This window comes from Vidua chalybeata, chromosome 15 (assembly GCF_026979565.1).
Source record: "Vidua chalybeata isolate OUT-0048 chromosome 15, bVidCha1 merged haplotype, whole genome shotgun sequence".
NCBI classification, from domain to species: domain Eukaryota; kingdom Metazoa; phylum Chordata; class Aves; order Passeriformes; family Viduidae; genus Vidua; species Vidua chalybeata.
Genome location: NC_071544.1, coordinates 4680528 through 4707031, shown reverse-complemented (window position 1 = coordinate 4707031; position 26504 = coordinate 4680528). Strand labels below are relative to the sequence as shown.

General features: G+C 42.2%; 1 protein-coding gene across 1 annotated transcript in view; it reads left to right on the top strand.

Moving 5' to 3' along the window:
• Window positions 1-26504, top strand: part of TENM2 (teneurin transmembrane protein 2) — a 553850-nt gene that overhangs the window by 405309 nt on the left and 122037 nt on the right. The window contains exon 7 of the mRNA XM_053956612.1: window positions 23910-24023. Within this exon, the coding sequence (XP_053812587.1) occupies window positions 23910-24023 (114 nt within the window). The remainder of the gene's footprint in view (window positions 1-23909; window positions 24024-26504) is intronic.

Here is a 26504-nt window from a genome sequence, read left to right as displayed (position 1 = left end):
CATCGTGTGGAAGGTAAGGGTGAATCCAGTCATGTCCTTTCTTGGCTGAAGGAAAACACCAATCCTAGATGCTTCCTCCTCACTTGCAGGGTCTGTAAGACTGTGGGGCTTCTTCCCAGCCTCCTCTGCCGGGGTGTCCTTTGTTAGATGTGATTTATGCCAACGTGCAGTGTGCAGTCTTTAGTGAGCCACGCGATTTATCAGTGCCAGCTCTGGGCTGGGGAAGGCTTCTGAAACCTGTGAGTGTCACCTCCATGAAAATATCCCCTCTGTCAACTGGAGAACTGGAAATCCTGCAGTCATTAATCCCTGGTTTTCAGTTCTATAAATGCCCCACATGCCATTTATGAATGGAGACATTATTGCTGAGCATGAAATGCCATTTCAGTTTGAACTCTCTGACTAGTCTGCTAAGATAAAGATAATGTTATTCTGTGGTAGTTTTACCTTTCAAAGCTTTTTCTAAATATAAGCAGTTTTTCCCTAAAGCCTTTTTGTGGAAGTCAAAGGTCTGGATTGAAATGGCAAGATCATAATAGAGTTTGGGCTGCAGATTATGAAAAGGCCAAATTTGTAGTAGACAGAATTATATTTTTTTACATGTGTCTAGCTTGCTCATTGTGTTTTTGTGTACAAATGCGTACAAACTGAACTGATTTCTCTATAGATTTTACTGATTTATTTCACCTGCTTTTTGTTACGTGCTACTAGATGCTCTTAAGTCATATCCAGATAATTCTTTGTGATGTACTAAAAGTAAATAAAATCATAATGAGCTGACAGAAATGATGAACATATCTCCCCTACTTTTTAGCTTGTTTATTTCATGTATTTCTTCAGAGTTTTACCCCAGACCCATTCTTGAATATTGTCCATGTGTACTTTTCTGACATTTGTTAGAAATGCACATGTCAGTAAAGTCAGGAATGGGAAAGTTTATCATAGTTTGTCTAAACTTTTCTGCAGCAGGGGAGAAGTTTACAAAAATAGCTGTGACAGTAACTGGAAATAGTTTTATTTTCTTTTGTGAAATTTACAGCATCTTGAAGCATTCAGTATTTTGGAGGAATCTAGTATGTATTGCCACCAATGCTTTTAATGAATAATTGTACTCTTTTATGAGGAGGAGTGTTCCTCAGACCCTTTGCTACTGCAGGCTCAGTGCAGTGCTTTGGGTAAGTTTAAGTGTGGCTTGGGGTCACTGAACACTAAATCCAGACTCTCCCAGCAGATGTGCAGATCAGCTGGGTCTGCACAAAGCCACTCTTCCCCGTGCAGGCTGGTGTGAAAGAGGGCACCAGGGAAGGTCTTTAAGCACAAGATATTTAGGACAAAAGCAGTTTGTCCCCCTAACTCTCACCTTGACAGAATGAGTTTAAAACCAGAAAAACTCGAGCTGAAAGTATTCTTGGACACCTCTGAAGCTTTGAAGTTCTCTGTTCCCTGGCTGAAGGTCAGATCAGCCTCCCGTGAGGCAGGGGTGGGGGAAGGCAGGAGGCAGAGCAGATTTTTCACTTCCTCACCCCTTGGTGCAAGATCCTCTGGATGTGACCGTCCGTCCCTGCCTGCCCTTGGCGGAGCCAGCGCCGCTTCCCAGGGTCTCCCTGGCACCATCAGTCTGTTGTACGGGCTGGGATGGCATGCTAGGAAAACAAATAGCACTGCTGTCCCAGCCAAGGACTAACAGATGGGGCGAGTTCTGCTGTCCTCTCACGGAATCTAGCTAGAAAATTGATAACCAGCTTTTCCAGCTGAAACTGAAATAAGTGAGTCCCAGATCTACAAAATGAATTCCGTGTACCACTCCATAGCACTTGCCTTAAGGTTGACCGATCTCTTTTTTTTTTTTTCTTTTCCTTCTCTACTCCCCCACCCCAGATTGTATTTCCCTATGGATGTTTTAATTCTTAATAGTCTGGACATCTTGATGACCCAGCTATTGCTATTTCTTTTAAGAAAATGCAGTTTTATTTATACCCTTTGATTTTATTGAGCAGAAGCCCACATTCTGTGGTGCTCTCATAATTAAGCAAAAGTTTGTGTAGAAGCCAGTATTGTAAATTTTTCCTTAAGAAAAAAAAAAAAAAAAAGCATCTGATTTAAGAGCAGTAAAAAATTTTGTAAGTTTTATTTATTTGTAAAGCGATAGCTGCTGTGATTGAAATTAAACATGGTATCATGCTGCTTCTGATTAATTCTAGCACAGAGGAGCCAAAAAATAACTTGATTTTTCTGTAAATAGGCTAAATTAGCATCTGGTAAATAATGATAGTTGGAGGAATTGAAAAGAAAGACAAAAGTTTTATTATCTGCTCAATGAAATTACTTAGTCATTTTTTTAAAAAAATAATGCTTGAAGTTAAGGTTATGATTCACTGTTTTGCAGAATTGAGATGAATAATAGTTAATGCTAATTTAGCTTAGAAGCATTTTACTGTGGGGAAAGTAAATGTTATTATTCCTGCACTCCAGATGGCTAAACTGAGTTTCAGTAATGCATATATTTTACATTACTGTAAAAAATGGATCTTAGGTCTGCTAGATTTGAGTGTCTTTTGAGTAGTATCAGCCTTTATATTCTGGTATTTCAAAGTATCATAAGAATTAAATGTAAGGAAGAGCAGTGCGTTTCAGAAGGAAATCAGAGCACAAGGTGGTAAAGTGTGATAGACAATTCGTGCCTATTGAGACAGCAAAGCCTGACAGGCAGTTCAGGTAGCTCAGGAGGAGAGATCTGTGTGTGGGGGGGGGTGATGAAGGGACTTGTTCACCAAGTGCTGAAATGATAACGTGAGCTGCACTATACTCACTCCCCAAAGAATCCTACACCTTCACATCACATTTGGAGCAACATTTTCACAGTTTTCCTTTATAGTAGGCAAAATCATTTGTTCTGGCTAACATCTCAACACCTTTACTTGTTAATAGTTAACAATTTGTACTATTTTATGGAAGAACACCAGTGTATACTTTTTGAGTTCTGGTGTTCTATTAAAACTTAAGGTTCTGTTAAAACTTGAGGGTCAGCAGAAGTTTGGGGATCTGTGTGTCAGAGTTCTTTCCCCACTGTCCTGCTCTGCCTGACCACTTGTTCCCAGCTCGTTTGATTTTCCCAGGTAACTGTGCAAGGAGAGGACTGTGGCCTTGGGTGCTAACAAACCAATTAAAATCTTCCTTTGGTCTCTCAGGATGCAGGACTTGCTCTCCAAGCACAACCTTATCTATCCAGTTTTATTTCAGGACCCAAGTTACTGTCTGGTGGGGCAAGGTGTTGCTCTTCAGGCTGTTTTCTGGGAAATTCTGCTTCTTGTGGAAGTGCAGCAGTTACTGATTGTTTTCCTTCTGTAAGCTGAGCAGAGGGGAGTAGAAATCAGCACTGCCCAGCTCTGAGCTGGTTCCGTTGAGGGGAACTAAGCCCCCGGCTTTCAGTGAATTCTTGTTGCTGCCAGAATATCAGGTGTGACACCCTTGGCCCACACTCAGTGTTAAGTCACTTTTTACTGTTGTTTTAGCTGAGAAATGTCATTTATAAGTATATATTTCTTCAGAGTAGGAGTGAAGCTGGACCACTGGAGGAACCTTTCAGTGCTGTTCCTATTCTGAGAATAAACAACAAATATCAGGTTCTGGGACCATCAGTCCAGTGTCTTTTATTAGCAGAATGGTCAATTTAAAAAACCAAAAAGAGTTAAAATGTAACCTAATGTGGCAGAAGGTGTAAAAATAATAAAATATTTTACATTAATGCTCCAATTTCAAAGGAAGAAGACAAGCTTTATTGTTTTCCAGACAACTTGATGAAAAGAACTTCACAGAACAAGGACAGAGAAACACGTGTTATTTCTGTTCTCTGGTTTTCTTTTCAGATCCCAACCCCCTAGTAAAGCTTTCAAAATTACTCTGCTTGAACAGTAATCTGCTTTTTCCCACCTTTGGTTTACTCATCTATCTTCTAATGCTGATACTCCACACTCCTCCTTTCAGTGCTGTCAGGTGTAGGAGTAGTTGTGCTTTGTGTTTGTGCTACTGTTAGTGATGATAACGTGTTTTCTCATTTAACAATCTGCAGGAATCTTCATTCTGATTCCAAGGAAACCAATTTGTATGTTACTACAGGGAAAAAAATTAGGACTTGAAAAGAAAGATAAAACGTAATGAGATGTGAGTGTTAGCAGTACCTGTTTGAGTGTGATGTTGACAACTCTGTCAACATTCCCAAATTGCTTTTAAAAATTTTAATAGTTTTTTTTGTGGAGAAGATAGTGAATATTTTGATCTTGACAATAGAGTTGTGATTTCCTCCAAACCTGACACAGATTAAACTGAAAAGACGTTGCAAAGGTGCTTTAAATCACTTCTGTTTCTGTGATACAGATTTATTTTTCTTGATTGCTAGTGTTTGTAGAATTTGATTCAGTTTTTTGATAGCCTTTTATTATTTGATTTCTCTGTGGAATTAGTGTAAAAATTACATGTTTCCTTGTTGATGTATATGAATGGAAACACAGCTGGGTATGTCTTATTTTAGTGTTTTGAAGATTGCTCTTTAAGTGCTGGTGTTCTGGTGCTCCAGCAAAGTTATGCAGTGTATTGTGCTACTGAAAAATTCAATAGCTTCAATCTACAGCATTTGTGTGCCTCTGCCTGAGCCTTTCTGCCAGTAGGTTGCCTGTGCAAAGATAGTCAGAGTCTTCCTCCTTCTTCTCTTTCCTCATCCTCTCCCCAGGTTCCATAAATTTTGTCAGTTGTCACCACAGCAGGTGTCTTATGGCAGATATAGTCCCAAAAAATGTGAATGAAGTAGCACATAATTTAATGATTGATTTACAAAGCGAGCGCTGAAGGGAAAAATGCTTCTCCTTCTGATACCAGCAGGCAACCACTAAATCATCAGCCTACACAAAGGTGTAGTACAGCCATCCACAAGGAAAATGTGAGGCAAGCTAAGGTAAGCAGCATGCTGTGGCTTGCAGCTGGGAGCTGGCAGAGGAGGGTGATGGAGCAGAGCCAGTTTCTGTGCCTGAGCAATCCCAGGGTCTTGGGGGCAGGACCACATTCAGCCATCCCTGCCCTCCCCAGCGCTTTGGGTTTGCATCTCTGCTACAGCCACTGTGCTCGTGTCAAGAAAACTTCATACTAATGGCAAATTCGTATGATTCTTCTAAAAAAACAGGGTTTTCATGCTTTATTGTGTAACTTTCTGCCACCTCAGTCTCCAGGGTGCCAGTGCACCTGGGCCATGCTGCTGGGGCCGCTGAGAACTGTTCAGATTTTTGGCTGCAGCATTTGTCAGTGTTTCTGATGAAACCAACACAAGAACATTTAACAAGAGCCATTGCTAAAATCATGTTTTGCACATCTGCTGCACTGATATTTACATTTGTTAAACGTTTGCACTGTTTCCCAAGTTTATTTTATGGGGTTTGGTTACATTTCTGGAGTGGCAGAGCCCACTCCCGTTTTTGGGAGGAATAGGCAGCCTTTGACAGGGCTTCAGGCAGTGCAGAGAAACCCACACCGTGCCTTGCCATGCAGGGGCTGGAGGGTTACTCCAGCACAGGAGTAACCTTGAGTGACAAGTGCAGGGGTTAACCCCAGATTTCTTACTTCAGTCTCTTGTCAATTGGACACAGCCCTGGTGACTCTGCTGTCCTTGTGTCCCACAGCTGGCAGTGGCTGTGCCTTCCTGGGCAGAGCTGAGCTGCTGCTTGTCTCTTACAAGGAAAAACTGCAGGCTGCTTTAGTGTAAACCAGTTTTCCATACAATATTAAGGACTGATTGCCATCTATCTAACACATGGCCAGGGCTGGTGCAGACCACCTCCTGTGCTTTTCTTACAGCCCCTTTGCATTTTCCTATGGGGATTTGAGTTTCCCCATCCTGCAGTGCAGCACTGTTCTTGGCTCACACAATCACAGGATCATTAAGGCTGGAAAAGATCTCTAAAATCATTGAGTCCAACCCCTAGGCCAGCACTGCCATATCCCCACTAAAGCAAGTCCCCAAGTGCCACATCCACACTTCTTTTGTCCACAAGCAGGGATGGTTTCATATGAAGGCGTGGTGTGTGTGCAGGACTCTGTTGGACAGGGCTGCTCCCAGAGCATGAAGCTGGTGCTGAGAAGGAGGAGGCAGTGCCACAGGGCACGTCCTTTCCTGCAGCTCACAGCAGTGAAATCACTGGAAACCATGGAACATGTGGCAGGTGGCCATGGAAAACTTCAGCTGTTGAGGGATACTTTTCTTTTGGTATCTCCTGTAATGAAACCTTAATATCCTTGCCATTGAATTTACATGACAGATCTAGCAAATAGCCTAGAAAATGCTGCCATTAATAAAGGAGTCCCATAAGGACTGGGTGCAGATACAGGAAAATGTGTGTTATGGCACCATTCAGCAAAATTTATTCTTGCAATTATGGCCCTCAATGCTGGCACACCTATTCTTAAAAGTCAAGTCTGCATTTGTGGACTTCAGAGGTTTGTTTCCAGCATTCTCATATTGCAAAGGTTGCAAAGTTGCTAAGATACAGGCAGAAAGGTAAGTTTATTTAATACATTTAGTTGAATAAATTTTATAAATATGACTGTGATCTGTGGTTCACTAGGTTATATCTGAGGCTATGCTCAAGTGGAATTGTCATGAAAAATAGTATGAACTTGATTCATGATTATATTATTCCTCTTCCACACTGATATAGCTACATTGAAAATAATTGACTTAAACCAATGGGGCATGAAAAAGATGCAGGGATGAATTTGGCTCTGTTTCTCGAAATGAAATATGTGCCATTTTCTGTTCGGCATTTGCTGTACCTTAAGAAAAATCATAAGGCAAATTACATCAAATCACACTGTTAAAGGAAGCATTTTCTTGTTCTGTGCAGTAGAACAGACCTGAAACATTTATGTGTTCAGAATTTTTTCAAAAGCACACTTTTTATCCTTGCCCTGTATTTAAAAATTGATAACCAAGGGGTAAAGCTGTTGAGTTATAAAAACAGGGGGTGTTTTAATTGTACTTGTGTCATCTTTTGCTAAAACATAATTGCACTCAAGGTTTGCATTTGCAAATGACCTTGACTAAAGTTTTGCAATTCAAAGAATTCATGTAATGACTTGGACTGTCTGGAGTTTCAGAATCCCTTTATGGGGCAAAATCTGTCTTGCCCCTAGTGAGGACCCTGTATTTGAGAATGAGACTCTTTCTGCCTCTCACAGGATTATTTTAGACTCTGTTTACAGAGAAAATCAGTACAGGAAAGCAGTTCAGAGAGAGGCTGAATGATCTTAGGAGTCTTGTTCTCACCTGTGGCTTGAAGAACCAGCTTGTAAACTCTGTGGGGGTACCTGGCTCGCCAGTATTCTGGAACCAGTAGCCCTTTATTGGCCACAGCTCTGGGAATAATCTTCACTCCACTGCTTTCTGCATATGGAGACTGGTTTATGTCACGAGGATGACATTGCTGGGTTTGTGGATGCTGCATCTTCCAAGCACTGAATTAGTCACTACAAGGGCAGAGATGGCTGGAGCACGTGTGCTTGGGCACAGAATTCCCTGGCTCACACCACTGTGCTGCCTTGGAAAGAATAAATTATGTATTTCTGCCTGTCAGTCCCCTTTGCTCCCTCCTGTCTTCTTTCTCCCTGAAGGGAGGCTGCAGGCTTAGATTTTCTCCTTGATTCAAATTTTTAAACTTTATTGGAAATTTCTAAATGCAATAGGGGGGAAAAGAATGAGAGAATGATTACATACCTTTAAGGGCCTGAAGGTGAAAATCCTCAGTCATAATTTCTCACCTTTAAGCTGCTGTTCATTTGCTTCTTGAGTCAATATTTTCCCAGAAGCATTAGTGACAAAAGCAGCTGCATGTCTGGATGTCCCCTTGTGTTCCTTGGGTCTCATCCCAGTGGTGCTTACCCAGATGTGGATCACATGCTGCCTCAGGAGAGGGACTGTTCCCTGCACATCTGAAGTACAATCACAAGTTGCTGTTCTTTCCAGCCAGTTCTTTACAGTTTATTCTTTAGTGCCTTCTTTTTAAAGGCAGAAATCATTGCCTTAGGATTGCTGTTCAGAGTAAGCTGCCTGGCTGTATCTGACAGCACCCTTCCATTCCCCTTTTTTGTCTCCAGCTTCCTCACCAAGCTGTATGTTCCTGTGAATGTACTCAGGTAGGACAACTGAAGGAGGAGATGACAAAAATAATTTATCTCTTTAAGAATACTGATCCCCAAGCAGGGTAGTTCTTTGCACAAACAACATGGGTGCTGTTCAAACCCACGGGCAGGAGAAGTAGGCACTGGTTGTCTGCTCTGTCATTGCTCCTGGCAGGGTTGTGCTACAGACACAGGATAAGGAAAGGACAGAAGGACCACAACCACCTCCACAGAGTTCTTGCTTCTTTCTTTCAGAGTTCTTGCTGCTTACTCCAGCCCACTGTGAACAAGAAGGCTTTGGCTGTCAGGCTCTGCTTCCTCTGCCTGAGGCTCTGGCTCCTGGTTCCATAACCAGCCACGTATTTGTCCCAGTAGTTTTTCAGCTTGTACCTGTCCATCAGGCATATTTAGAGGGCCCATGGCTGTGGAAAACTTGCTGGATGGGGAATTTGCTCTTTTGTCTCTGCTTGCTGGAAGAAGAATTGGATGGCATTAAGTGGCTTCAACCTGCTAGATGTTTCTTTCTGGGTTTCCTAATACACCCTCTTATTAATGAGTCCATGTTCATCAAAGTCTGCTTTTTATCCCCACTCATATAGATGCTTGAAAATAAATGAAACTCGGTGGTCAAATAAATGCTTCATTTTAACCTGAAAAAAAATATACATTATTTAAAAAATAATTTTAAATGGAGCTTCCCATTATTCCCAGTGCTATTGTAAGATTTGGGCTGAAAGCCATATAGTTCCTTCCTTGCCAAAATGGGGCATAACCAAGTTTGTTTAGCAGGCTTTTCATGAGAGTCACTCCTTACACTGAAAGCTCCTATCCTGTCACCTGTTTTTAAATGCTTCAAATGTAGGAAGCCTGCTGCAGGTGGTATCAGTAGTTTTACTGATCTGAGGCCTTGGGCAAATTCATTTGAATTGCTTTGAAACTGCATATTCAAAATTCAATAAAATAAGAGGGTCTGATGGTGCAGCTGCAGCATATCCCCTCCAGCTGGGTTAGCTGAGATGTTTCAAGGCCCTGGACTAGCAAAGCCTGGGTGTGATGTACAGATTATACAGATAGCTGCCAGGGAAGAGGTTTTGGCAGGCTAGGTACAGCAATACCCCCTGCCAGAAGACTTGGGAGTGAGTAACAGTGGATTTCATGCTACGTGGCATCTTTTGCTGGCTTTCCTAGACAGAAATTTGTTGGTGCAATAGTGGCAGCAGGCCAGGGGGAGGGGACTGCCTCAAGGGTAAAGGGATGGAATGTAGGAAAAAGAATAAACCCAAAAAGCTCCAGTTGTTTTGAAAGTGACTGGCTATCCTGAATGCCTTGGTCTGGCTCCAAAATGAGCTGTTCTGTGGGCGGGTTTCGTTAAATTGCATTCAGAAATCATATTTGCCCTTGGGCAGATACCCTTGCTTTTATGCACAGTAGGCAAGTCACATGCACTGGAATGGAATTCACATGGTGCTTTAGTCAAAAAGCTAATGTCACTCATCATACCTTTTATGCATATCCAGTCCCTTGGTTCTTTATGCCCATTTAAATATGCAGAAGTGCTTTTTATTATTACACTGCCTGTAAAGTATGGAGATACAGATATATAGGCCATGTAATTTATTGCAGTGTAGACTCTTCTCTGCATATGTATTCATCACATAAATTAAAATCATAGGCATAAAACATTTTGGTCGGTGGCTTCTGATTTTCTCAGATTTCTGCTGTCAGACAGTGAAAGTAATTCCTTTATGTGCCGTGCATCCACGCTCTCCAAATGACTCCTTCAGTAGCAGAACATGGCTTATCTTTGTAGCATTGTAATGCTGGTATCCTTGTGAGCATCACAGTGCTGGCACAACCAGCACAGGGCCTAAAGGTGAGACAATCAGAGAATACACGCAGGGACCTTATTGGAGCACCAGATCGTTGGACTGCACAGTATGTCCCTCGTTATTGAAAGGGCTACCATGAAATTTAATTTAGGATTTTACAGACACATTTTGAATTGGAAATCTCTGTAATAACTTTCCTTTTGCTCAGCCTTTTAACTGTGAAATTCAGTTGGGGAGTTTTGAAGCAGCAGGTAGTGTCTCAGCACTCCAGAGGGATTTCACCAGGATTCAGCTAAAGTGCTTGCAAGTGTCATTTCCATATTTAACTAATTTCAGTTTTTAATTAGCTCCATGTGAAAAATGAGAGTTCACGCTGAGCTAAGCTGTCAGCACAGAGGCTTGTTTCCTTTCTAGCCTCTCAGGACAATTACTGCAGCATCCCCTGGTTTTTTCAATGAGAGTGCTTAGCCACTGCACGCCCCGTCCCTCCATTGTTCCCTGCCAGGAGCCGGGGAGTGTGTTGTGTCTAGCTTGCTAAAATGGAGAAGATAACTTCTGACAACGTTTCAGATGTGAAATTGGCTCAGCAAAGGTTCAAAGAACTTCAGAGGTCTGGCTCTGAACCATCCAGCAGCACGGAGTGCTCAGAGCTCCCTGGCACTGTGCAGCTGGTGCCATTGTTCCAAGCAGTGTCTGATCCTTCCAGCTCCATCCCTGGGCACTGCTGCCTTCCAGCCTGCACACTGGGACAGCGGCTTTTCCTGCTTCTCCTGGGGTTTCTGCAGCCCACTGTGACCAGTGCAGTGTCCCAGAGGCCTGGGGGCCTCCAGGAGAAGAGCTGGCTTTGTGTAAAATTCCACCATATAGGATAGGCATGGAAATTTGGTAATCCTGCATCTTGACTCAAAACTTACCTGTGAGGACCTGAAAGCAAATGTTAAAATAGTTCTCAAGAGCAAAATGAGGGATGCAGTTCATGTAAACTCTGCAAAGCCATGGGATGTGAACAGATTTCTGAAATAATTTTATTAACTGATAGCAATCCTGAGTTACATTTACATGCTAGTTCTATAATGCCATTGTTATTTTTGAAAGAATGCAATTATTAAATTTTTAAAAATACATTTAAATGGGAAAACTGGTGTAGATGTTACCTCAGGGTTGGTTTTGAGTTGTGTTTTTTTAAACCTGTCCTATAAGGTGAGCTTTTTAAACATTTATGAATATGAACTATTATATGAAAGTATCTTCATTTTCATTTTTGTTTATATCCTAGCAAAATAGAGGTTGTGTGTATTTTATTCTTCACTAATTAGTACGGACAGCCACTTCCAGTAGGGAGAAGCTGATTTTCTCTATTAGACCATAAAAACAAATGCATCTTTTTCAAATCAAGATGGATAAGTTAAAAAATCTCAGCTGTGGTACTTTTCGTGCTCCTAATGTTCATAGTGTTGTGAAAGAAAAAGGTAAATACATTGCAGAAACTTGTCAGGTACAGTGACAGAGGAGTTCCTAGTCATTTTTCTTTTAAGATGCTGAGGAGCTGCTTTGATACCTGCTTTCAAGCTGAAGCAAATTCTTGAAAAGGAAAAATAAATTTCATAGTGAAAAGTGAAGCTGAAATGCTAGATAGATTTTCAATATAGTTCAGGTTTTGGGGTTTCTTTAAAATATAGTATTTACTGTTTCATCCATCAAAGAAAAAAAAAGATATATAATCCTGGTTTGATTGCCAGCCAACTGGGTGTAACAGACATGAAAAAGTAGAACTTGAGTATTAGCAATGAAGTACCAGTGTGTAATTCTAGCTGTCATATAGATATTATTTTTTGCCCCTTGTAGTGTGAGTTTTCTTCTCTTTGAAGGATAATTCCTGGTTATTTTATTGCTATTACTAAGTAAAGTTGTTACATATATTATGATTGTATTAATCATTTAACATAACTCAGTTATGCCTTTCAGAGTGCATGTAATTGAAGGCAAAGGTTTCTGAGGGTGTGTAATCTAGCTTGTATTTTATTCTATGATACTTTAATTAGTTGTGTACAGTGATGCATATGCTAATGCATCACAGCTCATGTCCAATTCACCCTGCAGTTTAATCCATTGAGTGTTTGATGGCTTGCCTTGCTGTTGCCTGTAGAAAACACTGGATTTTCAGGCACTGTTATGATACTCACAGTCTCAAATACTTTAAATGGAGGAGTTCTGAAGTGAAGCTCTCCCCACTGAAGTCAGTGACAGTTTTGACCTTGGTTACAATGGGCCTTGATTTTAAGCAGCCCTAAATGGGCTGATGAGGAGCATTCTGCTTTGCTGCCCTCAGACAGTGCAGAGGCTCCTGCAGCATTTCATATGCAAGACAGAAAGCTTCATTAAAGTGATCAGGTATCAGATGCTCTGTACATTAAACTGGCATCATTTTTCTGTTGTGGACAGCAGCTCCATCTGTAGCAGTGATTTCTGCAATCCCTGCAGTGGTTAGTTTTGGTATACCAAGAAGATCAAATTGAGCCAGTCTTAAAACACCATCTTCCAAAAGGCAATTTGAGACATAAGAGATAAAGAAAATTAATACAAATATTAATATTTAATTGTATATTTGGCGTTTCTTAGATTAATCAGGATGTTGGTGTCCAAATTAAATAAAAATGTTTTCCATTATTCATGGTGCACAGTGCTTGGAGTGGACTTAGACTCTGATGTGCTGTCATGGTGTCTCTTGGGATTTCAGATGCACAGGCAAGCTCTTGTTCCTGTATTGGCTGATGAAATTGTGGAACAGATGTTTTGGTGATGCAGCTCATAATCATATATGAACACACATACACACAGAGGAATTCCTTGTGAAATGCCTATTGCTGCAGTCTGGAAACTTGCAGCTCTGGCGCTTCAAAATAAGGCAGTGATCTGAAATTAAAATCCTGGCACCATGTAACCCTTCACTGATTTCTCATGTGCTTCAATATTGGTGTGATCACACAGAAATCCTGTCCTCACTTGCAGCTTGTATTCCCTTACCAGCTCTGCAATTCTAGAGAAGACACAGATGCAGGAGGACCAGCTTTTAGTCTCTGAAAGCTATAAAATTTTGCTGTAAAACTTTTTTTTTTCCCTTTGAAGGTAACATGAGCAAACTTTAGAATAAGACAGCTAAAAGACTGGAAACAGTTATAGTAAACCAATTACAGGAAATGACTAACGGGAGTCATGTAAGGACAATGGAAAAAAGATTCTCAAAAATGTAACTGAAGTCCAATTTGATCATTGCTTATTTCTTTCAAAATTGCCACTAAAAAAACAACCCACACAAAAGAATATGAGTTACAAGGCTGTAACTGATTGACTATGTAAGACACTTATTAAATTTGTACATTTTATTTTCATAGGTTTCTATTCTGGCTCTGTAGGACGTCTAAATCACAATACATTAAAAATCAGCCTTTCAAGGCTTATAGAAAGTCTCAATCTGCTTAGATGCTAAATATAATCTGTACCTTCATGTCAGTATCAAGATATGATTTAGGCTAGGTTTATATATACACCTTTTGAAGCACATTGTGAAAGAAATACAAACAGCTTATAGTGTTGAAAACAAATTAGAGACTTTGGGAGAAGAAATCATATTTGCTTTTCATCTTTGGATTTATTCCCTCTTTTGTAATGAACTTTTAACTCCAGTAATTGCTTTGCGTAGAGAGTAAAACCTTAAACATTATCACTCACGCAGTGTTTTAAATTGTGATTTTATCAGGTGATCAAATTAAGCCATTCTGTATCATTTCTATTAAGGGAAGAATATACTTAATGATTAGAAATTACACTTTTTTTGTACTGTGGACAGAAATTTGGCCACTCAGTAATGCAGTTTCACTTCATTCAGTGTATGCAAAGGAGTATTAGAACTAAAAACTATTTTATTAGCAGTGTGGCTAACAGAGGTTGAGTCAAGGTCTGAATGCTTTGGAACAGTGAGATTCTTAGGATCTTGTTCAACATGTTTGTAGAAATTACGGCAGTTGCAGTTTCAGAAGATGAACATAGTTGAATAAATGTTTGATGTGATATCCCGTAGGTTTATGATCAGTATTAAAAGTAAAGCAGTTATTTTAATTCTTGTAAGTTCAGGCCTCAGTGATTTTCAAGAGTATTTGTGTCTATATTCCTTGAAACACCAGTTTCAAGTCTCATCTGGGTTTTTCCTCCTCTTGGAAACAGAATAAAGACAAGCTGGGTACTTTGTTCATGATAATGATGTCTTTTAGGTGTGAAATTAAAATTGGATTCAATTTGCTTTGTATTAACACTGAATGCTCACAATTGCTCAAAAATAGAGCAAAATTGAGTTAAGAGCATCCCTTTCTGCTCTTCTAAGCCTGTTTCAAAAGTGGCAGTGTTTTGGCAAGGCTGGTAAAGTGGATGTTGTATAATGTCATCTGGGATCCTCCAGGCTGAAAGATGCTGTGTTGGGTAAATAAAAATATATACACTTTTCTTATTAGTTACAGTCATCTAGTTCAGATGCAAGACCAAAAAGATTGCAGCCTTGACTCTTGAAATTGCCATAAGAAGTGAGTTCACGTTACACAGGCTCAGGAACTGATTAATCGTGTGCCAGTTCTCTACACTCTGTACAATCTAAAGCCTGTCATGAGAATAAATGAGCAGTGCACTGTATTCTGCTTCTCTTTTAAGGTCTTTGTCATGAGATTCCAGATTCTGAAGGCAGCACGCAATGCTGTTACCCTTCTCATGACAAAAAGATTGCTCAAAGTGGCACAAAATCAAAACATTTCAGTAAAGAGGACTGAGAGGAGCAAAGTCGAGGCCTGAGCCAGGGATCCTTTCTATCCCATCACGGTAGGGACTGGGGAACAAACACCCACCCAAGGTACAGCTCGTGTTCCTGGGCTGGAACTCTGCTTGCCTGGCTTTATACTGGGGATTGGGCATCTGCTCTTCACATCCTGCACTTCTCCCTACCCCCAGAGGAGCTGGAAGTGTGTGTAAGCTTTTCAACTATTTTTGGAAGTAGAAAAACTGAAGATGGAAATAGAGGAATGAACTTTCAAAGCATTGCATGGCAGATAAGCACACAAATCACATTACTCCTAATGGGATTTGTAGGTATATCTTTCATGCTGTGCTTTGAAAATCCATTCCATTCAGTTTATTGACGTGCACGGGGAAATGAATCAGTCAGCTTGGAGGGGGGTGATCAATTTGAAAAAAAAACCTTTTTTTGGGTCCCCCTGTTTTTTCTGTGTGAACACAGTGACAGTGAAGCATCTTATAGCCCTTCTTCCATCTCCTTTTCAATCTTTAATAACATTTATTAAAAAAAAAACCAATTAATTCCTAGCAGAAGTTTTCCTGCTGCTGACAACAATACACTCACTCATAGATCCTTTATGATATTTCTATAAAAAAGGTTTCTTGGGCTGGATGCTTTAAAGCAAACATCTTATTCTAAATAGTTTATTGTCTAAAAGAGTTTACATGCTGAGGGTGAAATTATGCCTAAGGATTTCTTTCTTATGTTTAGGATAGTGTGAAGTCAGCTCTGCTTTCCCTCGTGTTTTCCAATGGTTCCTGTGTTTCCCTGGTGAGTGGAAGGAGCACGGCTGACACCGAGCTCATCCCTCTTCCACAGCAAGGACTGCCCAAAGCTGAGGGTCTGCCTCCCTTCCCTTGGTTCATGTCCCAGAAATTTGGGTGCTGGAATTCACATTCCCCAGAGCTGGATTCTCCCTGCAGCAGTGAGGAGGCCAGCGTGAATAGCAGCCTGAGATCCCTTACACTGACTTTTTATGAACAGTCCTCATGGCTTCCCTCCTAAAGCCAGAAAATACACTTTCTGTTTCAAAAGTTACAAAATGTTGCTGTTGTTGTTTGGTTTTTTTTAAGTATAAAACTATTGCAGATGTCAGGCACAATTAACAAGAGTATAAAGCTGTGGCTAGGTAACACATAGAAGCTTGTACGTGGGTAACAATATGAGCTTAATTCAATCGATAGAGAAGGGGGAAAAAACATGCAACAAGATATAAAAATACACAGCAGTGCCATTATAGTTAATGGAATTTTCCATTTTCAGCATTGTAAACTGCAAAGAGTGACTCTGAGAAGCGAGAGGTCTTGTTCAATGTTATGGGCAGGATGAATAACAAAGCAGAATGGCTCTTTATTGTGCTCTCTAGGTATAATACAGGCAAGCCTATTGTTTTAATGAACATGGTGGTATCTGTAAATTCTTGAAGTTGTGGATTTTGATAATGCTTTATATGGAGCTCCCAAATGAACTTTTAATTTAGATTTATTACAAAAATGTAGTGCATAGCAAATAGCATACTGATGATTAAGATGAATTGCTGAGAATGAATGACCTTGAAAGTAAGCCATCTATTTGTTGTTGCGTTTCAATGGTCACAGTCAATAAGCAGGATTTTTTGCATATATTCCAAAAAATAAGTATTACATTTACATCAAATCATCTATTTTTGAAATGCTACTTTAACCTTGCCTACAAACAATTGAATGGTCACAAGTAGGAGAGGCAATATAATCAAGAATACATCCAAACGTTTTATATGAGCTCTGTAGGATTCTAAGTCATTAATATTAAAACACAGGTTCATAAATACCCTAAGTACTGGTAGTCCAGAGAATGATGCATTTTTTTTAGCTGATCTTTGATCTCTGCTGTCAACCCTATAAAAGTTAAATCCTTATCTGCTGTGGCCCTGAGATCTCCAAAAAAATATTTCGAAAATGCATCTCTCATAATTATAACTGACTCTGCTGTGCTATTAATTAGAGTATTTCCCATTGTACTGATGAATAGCTACACTGGGTTGTGACACCTGCACAAAAGTTGTGGCATATCAGCAATTGCCATTTATGTACTGCATTCTCTGCCTAAAATCATGCTGCTTGTAGGAAATGCTTTATGGTGTAAAAATCCTGGGGTTTGCCTGTGACGCGTCATACTAAACATTCCCTAGGTTGCCAGGCCTGGTGGATAGGCAAGGCTATGCTGCATCAACTCATGTCAAACACTTCCAGAAACACTGGGACTGGTGGATGCACTCCAGAGTTGTTGTGCACACTCACGCACACGCATGTTGTGCATGTGTAGCAGCAGCTGTGCTGGGTTAGACACAAGTCAAGTGATCCATTCATTTGTCTCCAGCACCCAAAAATGGTTGCCGTGTAAGAAGGATAAATCATGTATGTACTTTGGCCTACTCATTCTCCAACCTCTGGTCATTCTAGGTCTTTTCTGAGAGGAGGGCTGGTAGCATAACAATATTCCTTGCTTTGTTTACCCTTCCCATAATGATTCAATGTTCGACTTACTTGAGATTCTCATCTAGCCCAAAATTTTCCTTCTGCTTGATATTAGCCAGCTCAGAAGTCATTATTTTACATGTGACGTTAAAGTTACTCCTCTACAGAATACTTTATTTTACGAGTTTGAACTTCATCTGCCAATTTCTGGCCCAGTTGCTCAGTTATTTTATGTCCTTGTGCAGTTCTCGGTCAGGCATCTTCTTGAATAATGCATTATCAGCAGCAGACTGTGCCCCCTTCCCTGCATGGCCTGTTTTCCATTTGGAATTCTATCATAGCTGGAATAGCTTTGGACTTTTTAAAATAGTACTTTAGACTGTCCTGTAGATAATATATCAAAAGTGGCAGATGTCCACCCAGCAAGCCATGTGGCTATTGTTTTGTTTTAGAGAAAGGCGTGGGAATGTGATCAATTTTGTGACATCTCTTGGATACCCTCAGGAGAACTCTGGCATCCTTGTCACAGTCACATGAGGTATTCAATGAAGAATAGAAAGCTCTGACACTTCTGAATTTTAGGAGAGACGTCATTGTTCCTCTAGCAAGGAGAGGTGCTACTTGCTCACATTGTTTATTTTAAGACCGCTCTTTTTAAGTAGCAGGACTCATGTTCTTTGATAATGATATTTCAAGCACTTTAATATATGTTTAACGGGTGGATTGCAGGTTAGAGCTCCTGGAAACACTGTCCCTTTCTGCCAATAGCAGAATATGAAAGGGCATGAACATAATTGTGAGCTTTCTTTGACAGCCCTTGTCAAAGAAAGCTCACATAATTTTAAGCTTTCTTCCTCAGCCTTTGTCAAGGACTCCTGTCCCATCCCAGCTTCATCCTGACAGTGCTTGTACTGCTCCTGCTGCAAACGTGGCTGAAGGCTGGCCGACAAAATTATCGAGCAGAGGGTGCTGCCAGCCTCTGTAAATCATCTCTGATTTACTGAAATCCTTGTCTGGCATATGTGTTGCCAAGTCCAGTTTTTGTGGAAGAGGACTTTTACAGACTGTCCCCAGTGGTGACATACCTTGTACAAAAAGGAACACGTGCAGCGCTGCCCATCCGACAGAGCCTCCCTATCCTCTGCTCAGTGCCTGTTCATTGTAAGGCAAGGTATGGATCTCAACTGAGATTTAGTTCAACAAATTCTGATCATTCCTGTGTTTGTGAACTGTCTTTCAACCTCTTCAGATACGAGAGGAGCTGGGAAAGGCTTCTTACTTCCCTTGTCACAGCGACCCAGAGCCCGCACTCCTCAGCAGAGCTCTGAAAGCACTGGTCAGAATCAAGGGGAGAGTTTGCAGCACTGTGCAAGTTTTTCCCGTGCAGTTCCCCCATTGCTCTTTCCTGACTTTCAGCCCCCTGCTATTCCTGTCTCAGGCATCTCTTGAGGAGAGGCTGTCAGCTGTGATGGATTGTGCATTCATTCTGTAATGGGGGCAAGTAATCACTGGGGAATAGGCCTAATGCACTCGTTTCACTTGTGACTTGGGTTGAACTTGAACCTCTTTCTCCAGAGGAATAATAAAACTTTAAATTACTATGTTTCTAATCTTCTAAGTAACTGTTATTTTGTGAATAATAATTGAGATCAGTAAGATCAATTTCTGGTATTCCTCAAGTTCTGCTGCAGGATCAAGAAGTGGTAACTAATAAAGGACCATGAGTCTCATCTTAGTAGGATTTAATACAAGTAAGCATGCAATAATGTTTAATTATTTTTTAATTTTGGGGGAATACGTTTATTCTTTTCAGGTTGTTTGGGTACCTATCTATATGCACCCAGAGGTGCAAAATACTAGATATCCTCTGCTTCATAGAAACATTGTAGTGCCTTAAAACAATGTTCAGAGCATGTGTAATGAAAAAATAGATGTGCAAATAGGTCTTTGAACACAGATGCTATGAAATTAACATTATGCTAAGATTTATTAGGTACCTTTTGTTTTGTCATGTCTGTGATTCATTAGACCTGGCTTGGAAATTAATTTGATGTTGTTGAAAACTACATAATAAATAACAAGAGTTGCATCATCGTTCACCTCATGGAAAGGAAACTTTGAATATTTCTGCTCCTATGACACAATGGCCTTCAAACAGCAAATGTGCTTTTAGGGTATGTTTGTTCATGTTGTTCGTGATATAATGGAGTCATCTCTTGTTCCTGTGAAAAGAGGTTGTCCTGCTCCAGACAAACACTGGATATATCCTGACAAAACCATGTTTGATGAGTTCATTGTGGATGACAATAATTCAGGGGTTAATAAGCATGACTAGTTGGAAATTAACCTATGGAAACATCCTTAATTCTGTTCAACTGTATAAACTTCCCATCTTTTTGAGTTGCTTAGGGAATAGTGAATTTTCCAACAAGGAAGCAGTGTGTATTTTACAGACCCTAACTGGGAGGATGCAGTAGGGATGGGGGAAATGGTGGATCATTAGTCTGCATATTTCTCCCTTTAAGAAATCAAGTAAAGGGATAAGTGAAAATCCTCATTGTGCTCTGCCTATTGGCAGACACTGAGCTGTACTACAGGGAGATCTCCAGCTCCCAAAGACACCAGAGCTCTCTCCTTTTAGAAGTACAAGGTCAAGAGTGACAAGAGCACAAAGACAAGACAGAGAGCTTCCTGAGCTCGGGAACCATTGTCCTTTAGACAAAACTCTGACTGGAGTGGGCAGTGGGTTCATGGCCAAAATGAGAGAAGACCAATGAAAGAGGAATGTGAGGACACTACCGAGTTTAGAGAATTTCAATATAATTTGCATGTAAGTTTTACCAATTCCCTGTGGATTTGTGTACCTTTTGGGACTTCTTAAAATACTACGTGATTCACTCTAGCAACCTCTATCTTACGTAAGTCTTAGACTGATCCTTGGCAGCTCTGCCACCTGGAGTGATGAGCCAGGTCTTTGCTTTTGTTCTTGCTAGGCATGCAGGTTTAGCTTCCAGGTGCTTTTGCTCTCTGTATGTGAATGGTGCTAGAATGGGAGTGAGAGGTTGATTATTATTTTTCACTTAAACCTCAAAGGTTTTTTCTTCAAAATGTATTGTTTCTGAGTTCTCATGGCTTAGAAAATATAAATACACTATTCTGAATTACTAGATGTTAGTGTTAAATGAGCCCTATAAATTCTGACAAGCTTACTGTTTGAAAATCAAGTATAATACAGAAGACCTTTGAAAATATGCTTAAATATTGAGGGGGAGGAAAGCAAACACAAAAAAAAAATAATACCTGTAAGTGCTCTGCAAAATATAATTTGTAGATGCACAAATTGTTATTGGGAAAAAAAAGCAAAGTCAGTTTCAAACTAGAAAAGAAAAGCAGAAAAACCAAACAGGCACAAATTGACTAGCCCAGATTTCTCCTCTGAGACACATGCACTCAACTTCTGCGTGGATCCCCACATTTCTAATTAAACGGGCTTCTACTTATTCCTTTGCTGGAGGCATTTTGTTTGATTAACAGAACGAAAGGTTAATCATATAAATTTGCCATCTCACAGCATTGTGAAGCAGCAGAGAGGTTTCCCCTTGTTCCCCTGCTCAGCTCTGCTCTCTGCTCAGCGCGATGCAGACACGGAGCTTTCCCCTCAGGCCCCTGTGACACACTTTTCTCCACTCATTCCTGGAGGAAGGGGAATGTTCCACATGTGTGTGACTGCAGCTGTCTTAGTGGAAGTTTGTGGATCACCTCATGGGTGTGTGAGCTGTGCAGGAGATTCTCAGTCTCCACCAGGGATGGAGCAGACATGCAAATCCCTGCCCCGTTAGGAAGGAGCTCTAATTGCTCCTACCTAACGTGCATCCATGATTAAAACACAGTTATTAATGAAACCATGGTGTGCTTGGAAGCAGATGGAGCACAGGTATTTTTTAATACCATGTTAATAAGATCTTTTATAATTCCCTGTCTGAATTTACCTGGTAATTATAAGGTAGCAACTATAATTTCCTTGGACAGACTATTAGTTATGATTTCTTTATCTCTCTGTTGTAAGGACTGGTTCACACTTGAAGCAGCAGGCTTTCATCTCTGCAAGTGACCTACATTTATGGTTACGCTCACAATAAAATAATAAAAAAAAAGGCAACCTTGAATAGACACCCTGAGTGTATAAAATACAAAAGTCTGATTCTCCTCTGTGACTTGTTTGCATTGTGGGGCTTTGAAATTCACTTAATCTTTATGCACTCTTGGCTTTTGGGACTGGACCAGCTCAATCTGTTGCCTGTGCAGGGAGTGGGAATTGCTGACAGCACAAACACCCCGAGCTGCTCCTCTGCTGCCCCAGCCCCAGCACAGCTGCCTCTGCTCCGTGGGGCAGTGTGGATAAGATGCAGTTTGGTGGGGTTTGAACCTTGTGAATGATTTTTTCAGTTTCATTTGCCGTATTAAAAAAAAAAAAAAAAATAGATTGCTTGAGATTGTACTGAAAAAGCCTTTTAAAATGTTTGTTTTGGCAAGACAAATAAGTTGTAATTGAATAAATCATTTGATCCCACATAAATTTCTTGTCTTATTTTCCAAGGATTCTTAAATATACTGTAGAGATAAATTTTGAGTAGTTTCTTTGCAAAACATCCTTTTCAGGTTCATGTCTGGTATTTAACATACCAGAGGCTATAAGGTATTTTTTGTTAGTTTTTGTGAGGTATTTTGACATAATAGAAACAAAATTTGCAAATTCAGCGTGAATACGAAATCTGGCAACTGCCCTCTTCACAGAAAAGGTCTCCTGATTTTAGTTACTATTCTTAGACATCTGCTTAGACATTAGCCATAGGATGTCCAGGGGAAATTTTTTCCTAAGAAAGATGTCTTGCTCCCCTGCTGCTTTTGTCAAAAATACAGAGGTTAAACTCTGCATAGATTGCGTGCTGAGAGATTTCAAGGGGTTGGGATAGATGGATTCTGGGGGTGGGGGGTGCTTTTTGTTTTCTTGGGGCTTAGGAATGCACATATGAATCATTCACATCTAAATGGATCCTCTGCATTCTGAGGTTATCTGAGTGGTGGCTCCAGCACTGCAAATGGCAGTTTCTGTGAGAAGTGTTTTGCCTCTCCTGTCCCTGACATTTACTCTTTGAACACTTAGTGTGTGGCCACCGCTGGCCCGTTTGTGACCACTATAATCACTTTGAATTGGATGCAAAATATCTGATAATCTCGTGTGGATCTGACACTGCAGAAGAGAACAATTCTAAGGGTGCCCATAATCTTTTTTTTTTTTTTTTTCCTGTCTGCAAATTGACAGTGAATCCTCTCAAATACCTTTCAACATAACTGGAAACGCTGTTCCCTGTGGTATATAGGTTTACATACATCCTGTGTAAGCAAAAGATGCAAAGAAAAGGAAAGAAGCAGCTTGGTGGGCTTTATCCCTCACCACTGCTACTGTGTTGAGAGTGCCCTGGGGATAATGTGATGAGAGTATGCAGGTAGCTGTGTTTATACAAGGTGAAGATGCACATAAATCCACTGGCTGAATGATTCAGACCTGTCAAGTCTCATGCATTATGCACAGGACTTATTCAATTAGCCCTGCCACAGTGCCTATAACTCAGGCACTTGTGCAGGGCGTGCTTGGCCTTGCTCCCACTGCTCAGCTCACGTTGCAGGTGCAGCTGCACAGCCTCTGACGTGGCCACACGGACCTGTCTGTGGCACAGGGATGGCTGGAGAGCCCATGGCTGTGAGCAGGCAAGCCTTCCCTGCCCGGGGCTGTGCGGGGTTTGGGGCACTGGGGTCAAAATATTGGGAGGAGAAAGGATTGGGACAGCCCTGGCTTGGTCAGGGAAGCTCGATCTACTGAATAAAGACAGAGGCTCTCTAATGGCTTCACACTGAAAGAGAGTAGGGGTAGGTTGGATGTTGGGAACAAATTCCTCCCTGTGAGAGTGGTGAGGCCCTGGCACAGGTTGCCCAGATGAACTGGGGATGCCCCAGCCCTGGAAGTGTTCAAGGTGAGGTTGGACAAGGCTTGGAGCAACCTGGTCTAGTGGAAGGTGTCCCTGCCCATGGCAGGGGATTGGAGCTGGGTGATCTTCCAGGTTACCTTCAGCCCAAACCATTCCGTGATTCTATTATCCTAATGTATCGATTTAAATAAGTTGTACTAAACACAGAATAATTGCATTACCAAGTCACTACTTTACACAGGGCTAAAGCCAATTTTATAATCAACATATAAACTACCACCTATAATTTAAACTCGGAGCTGGTACTTGCAGCAAGTGCTTTGTTTCCCGAGATGTGTCCCCCGCACCGTGTGAGTCAGGAAAGTGGCCGGCTCTGCCCAGAGCTGTGAGCATTTCGCCTTTTGTATTTGAGTGCCACACAGATGCGTTTGAGTCACCAGAGATCGCTTTTGTTTATTTGGCATTGCGGAGGGGGGAGAGGGGATGGAGGGGTGTTTTGTTTTTTGTTTTTGTTTTTTTTTTTTACCGCCGTTGCCGGTTCTTTTAGCACATCCCCATCCCTGCGAGCCGGGGCGTTGCCGCGGGGCGCTCGGGTGTCCGCAGCCGCGCTGACCGCTGTGTGTGTCCCCTGTGTCCGCAGCGATGCATCTCCTGGGGCTCAACTGGCAGCTGCAGCCGGCCGAGGCTCCGACCTTCAACAACGGGCTGCGCCCGCCCGGCGAGGACGGCCCGCCCGCGCCCCCTGCCGGCAGAGGTGGGTCCGCGCCGCGCCCCGGCCCGGCCGAGCGGCCAGAGCCGCCCCAAAACCCCGCTGAACGGCCCCAAAACCCCGCTGAACGGCCCCAAAACCCCGCTGAACCGCCCTAAAACCCTGCTGAACCGCCCCAAAACCCTGCTGAACGGCCCCAAAACCCCGCTGAACCGCCCCAAAACCCTGCTGAACGGCCCCAAAACCCCGCTGAACCGCCCTAAAACCACAGCTGAACCGCCCTAAAACCACAGCTGAACCGCCCTAAAACCCCGCTGAACCGCCCTAAAACCACAGCTGAACCGCCCTAAAACCCTGCTGAACCGCCCCAAAACCCTGCTGAACGGCCCCAAAACCCTGCTGAACCGCCCTAAAACCACAGCTGAACCGCCCTAAAACCCTGCTGAACCGCCCCAAAACCCAGCTGAACGGCCCCAAAACCCCGCTGAACGGCCTCAAATCCTGCTGAACCGCCCTAAAACCACAGCTGAACGGCCCCAAATCCTGCTGAACCGCCCTAAAACCACAGCTGAACCGCCCTAAAACCCTGCTGAACCGCCCCAAAACCCCGCTGAACCACCCCAAAACCCTGCTGAACGGCCCCAAAACCCCGCTGAACCGCCCTAAAACCACAGCTGAACCGCCCTAAAACCCCGTTGAACCGCCCTAAAACCACAGCTGAACCGCCCTAAAACCCTGCTGAACCGCCCCAAAACCCTGCTGAACGGCCCCAAAACCGCCCCAAAACCCCAGCTGAACTGCCCCAAAGCCCCAGCTGAACTGCCCCAAAACCTCTCTGAACCGCCACAAAACCGCCCCAAAACCCTGCTGAATGGCCCCAAAACCCCTCTGAACCGCCACAAAACCGCCCCAAAACTCTGCTGAATGGCCCCAAATCCCCAGCTGAACTGCCCCAAAACGCCGCCCGAAATGCCACGAACTGCCCCAAAACCCCACCACACCGCCCCAAAATCCCACCAGATCGCCCCAAAACGCCCCTGAGCCACCAGAAGAACACCCCAAAAAGCCACCAAACTACTACAAACAGCCCCAAAACGCCACTGAACCCCCACAAACCACCCCAAAATGCTGCCCAACTGCCCCAAAACACCACCAAACCCCCACAGATCGCCCCAAAATGCTGCCAAACCACCCCAAAACGCCACCCATCGTCTCCCTCCCGTGGCTCTCAGCTCGCCCCGTGCTCACACTAAATCCCGTGGTTTCTGGTTTATTGCCAGTGAGGTTGTGTTGCCTCAGGCACTGGGGAAGTGCTCTCAGAAATGTGCTGTGTTTACTGGCTACATGCTCTTTTTCCAGGCTTAGAGATCCCAAAGAAAGAGGAGACTCGGGGAGCTGGGGCTGAGAGGGACCTCATTAATTGTGTAAATATCTGCAGGGAGGGCAGAGCATGCACCGGGCTCTTCACAGGGGTTCCAGCCAGCAGAACAGGAGGCAGCAGGCAGGAATAATGCTCAGGAAGCTCCACCTGAACATGAGGCAGAACTCCTGTGCAGTGACCAAGCCCTGGATCATATTGGTCCAATCTCCCTCACTGGGGATATTCCAGAACATTCAGGACAGAATCCTGTGCCCTGGGATGACCCTGCTGGAGCAGGGGGGTTGGACCACATGACCCACTGTGATCCTTTCCAACCTGACCCAAAAACTGTGAAAAGCTTGATTTGGTTACCAGTGCATCGTAGTGCTTGAGAGAAGTCAAGAACTGGCTTGCAGCCAGGACCACATCCCTGGTTCTTCTTTCTCAGATGAATTCTAACAGCAAACACCAAGGACAGCAGAATTTGACCCATGGTAAACAGTCTGTCCTGTGATATTAATGTGAGAAATTAGACAACAAATGGTTTCTTTTTCTCGTAAAGAAAAACTGTGTTCCAGAGGAGGATGACAAAGACATGGCAAAGGAAAGAAAAAATAAGTAAAACCTAGAACAAAAATACTTCATTAAACTGAGAAAATCTGTTAAAAACACAGAGAAGTTACATGTCACAGAAAATATTTTAATCATTTAAATGGAATGCTTTTTACTAGTGAGGTTCAGGTGTTTTCTTTGCTACATCACAGTAAGGTCTTCTCTGGTTATTATAAAAATTATGGGGAGAAGGCAGAACAGAATGTTACAATGAGACAAAGCATCTCCCACACTTTAGTGTGCTGGAATGGTGGATGGCATGACTGGAACAGGAGAAGTCTGAGCACTTGACTTTTGTCACCTGAAGAATTCTGTTCAGAGGCTGAGCACTGCCTTGCACTCAGGACCTGTGGCTCACACATTAAACTTGGTAATTGCCAAAGCAAGTGTTAGAAGCAAACGCTGACACAGGATATGTATATTGGGAAAACAATAAGTTAAAATAGACCTGGGAAAGGAAACGGAGTTGTTCTTTTATGAGCTTGATCATTTAATGGATTTGCTTCTGTTTTCAATAAATGCTGCTGCACCTCAGCTTCTCTATGTTTTCCACA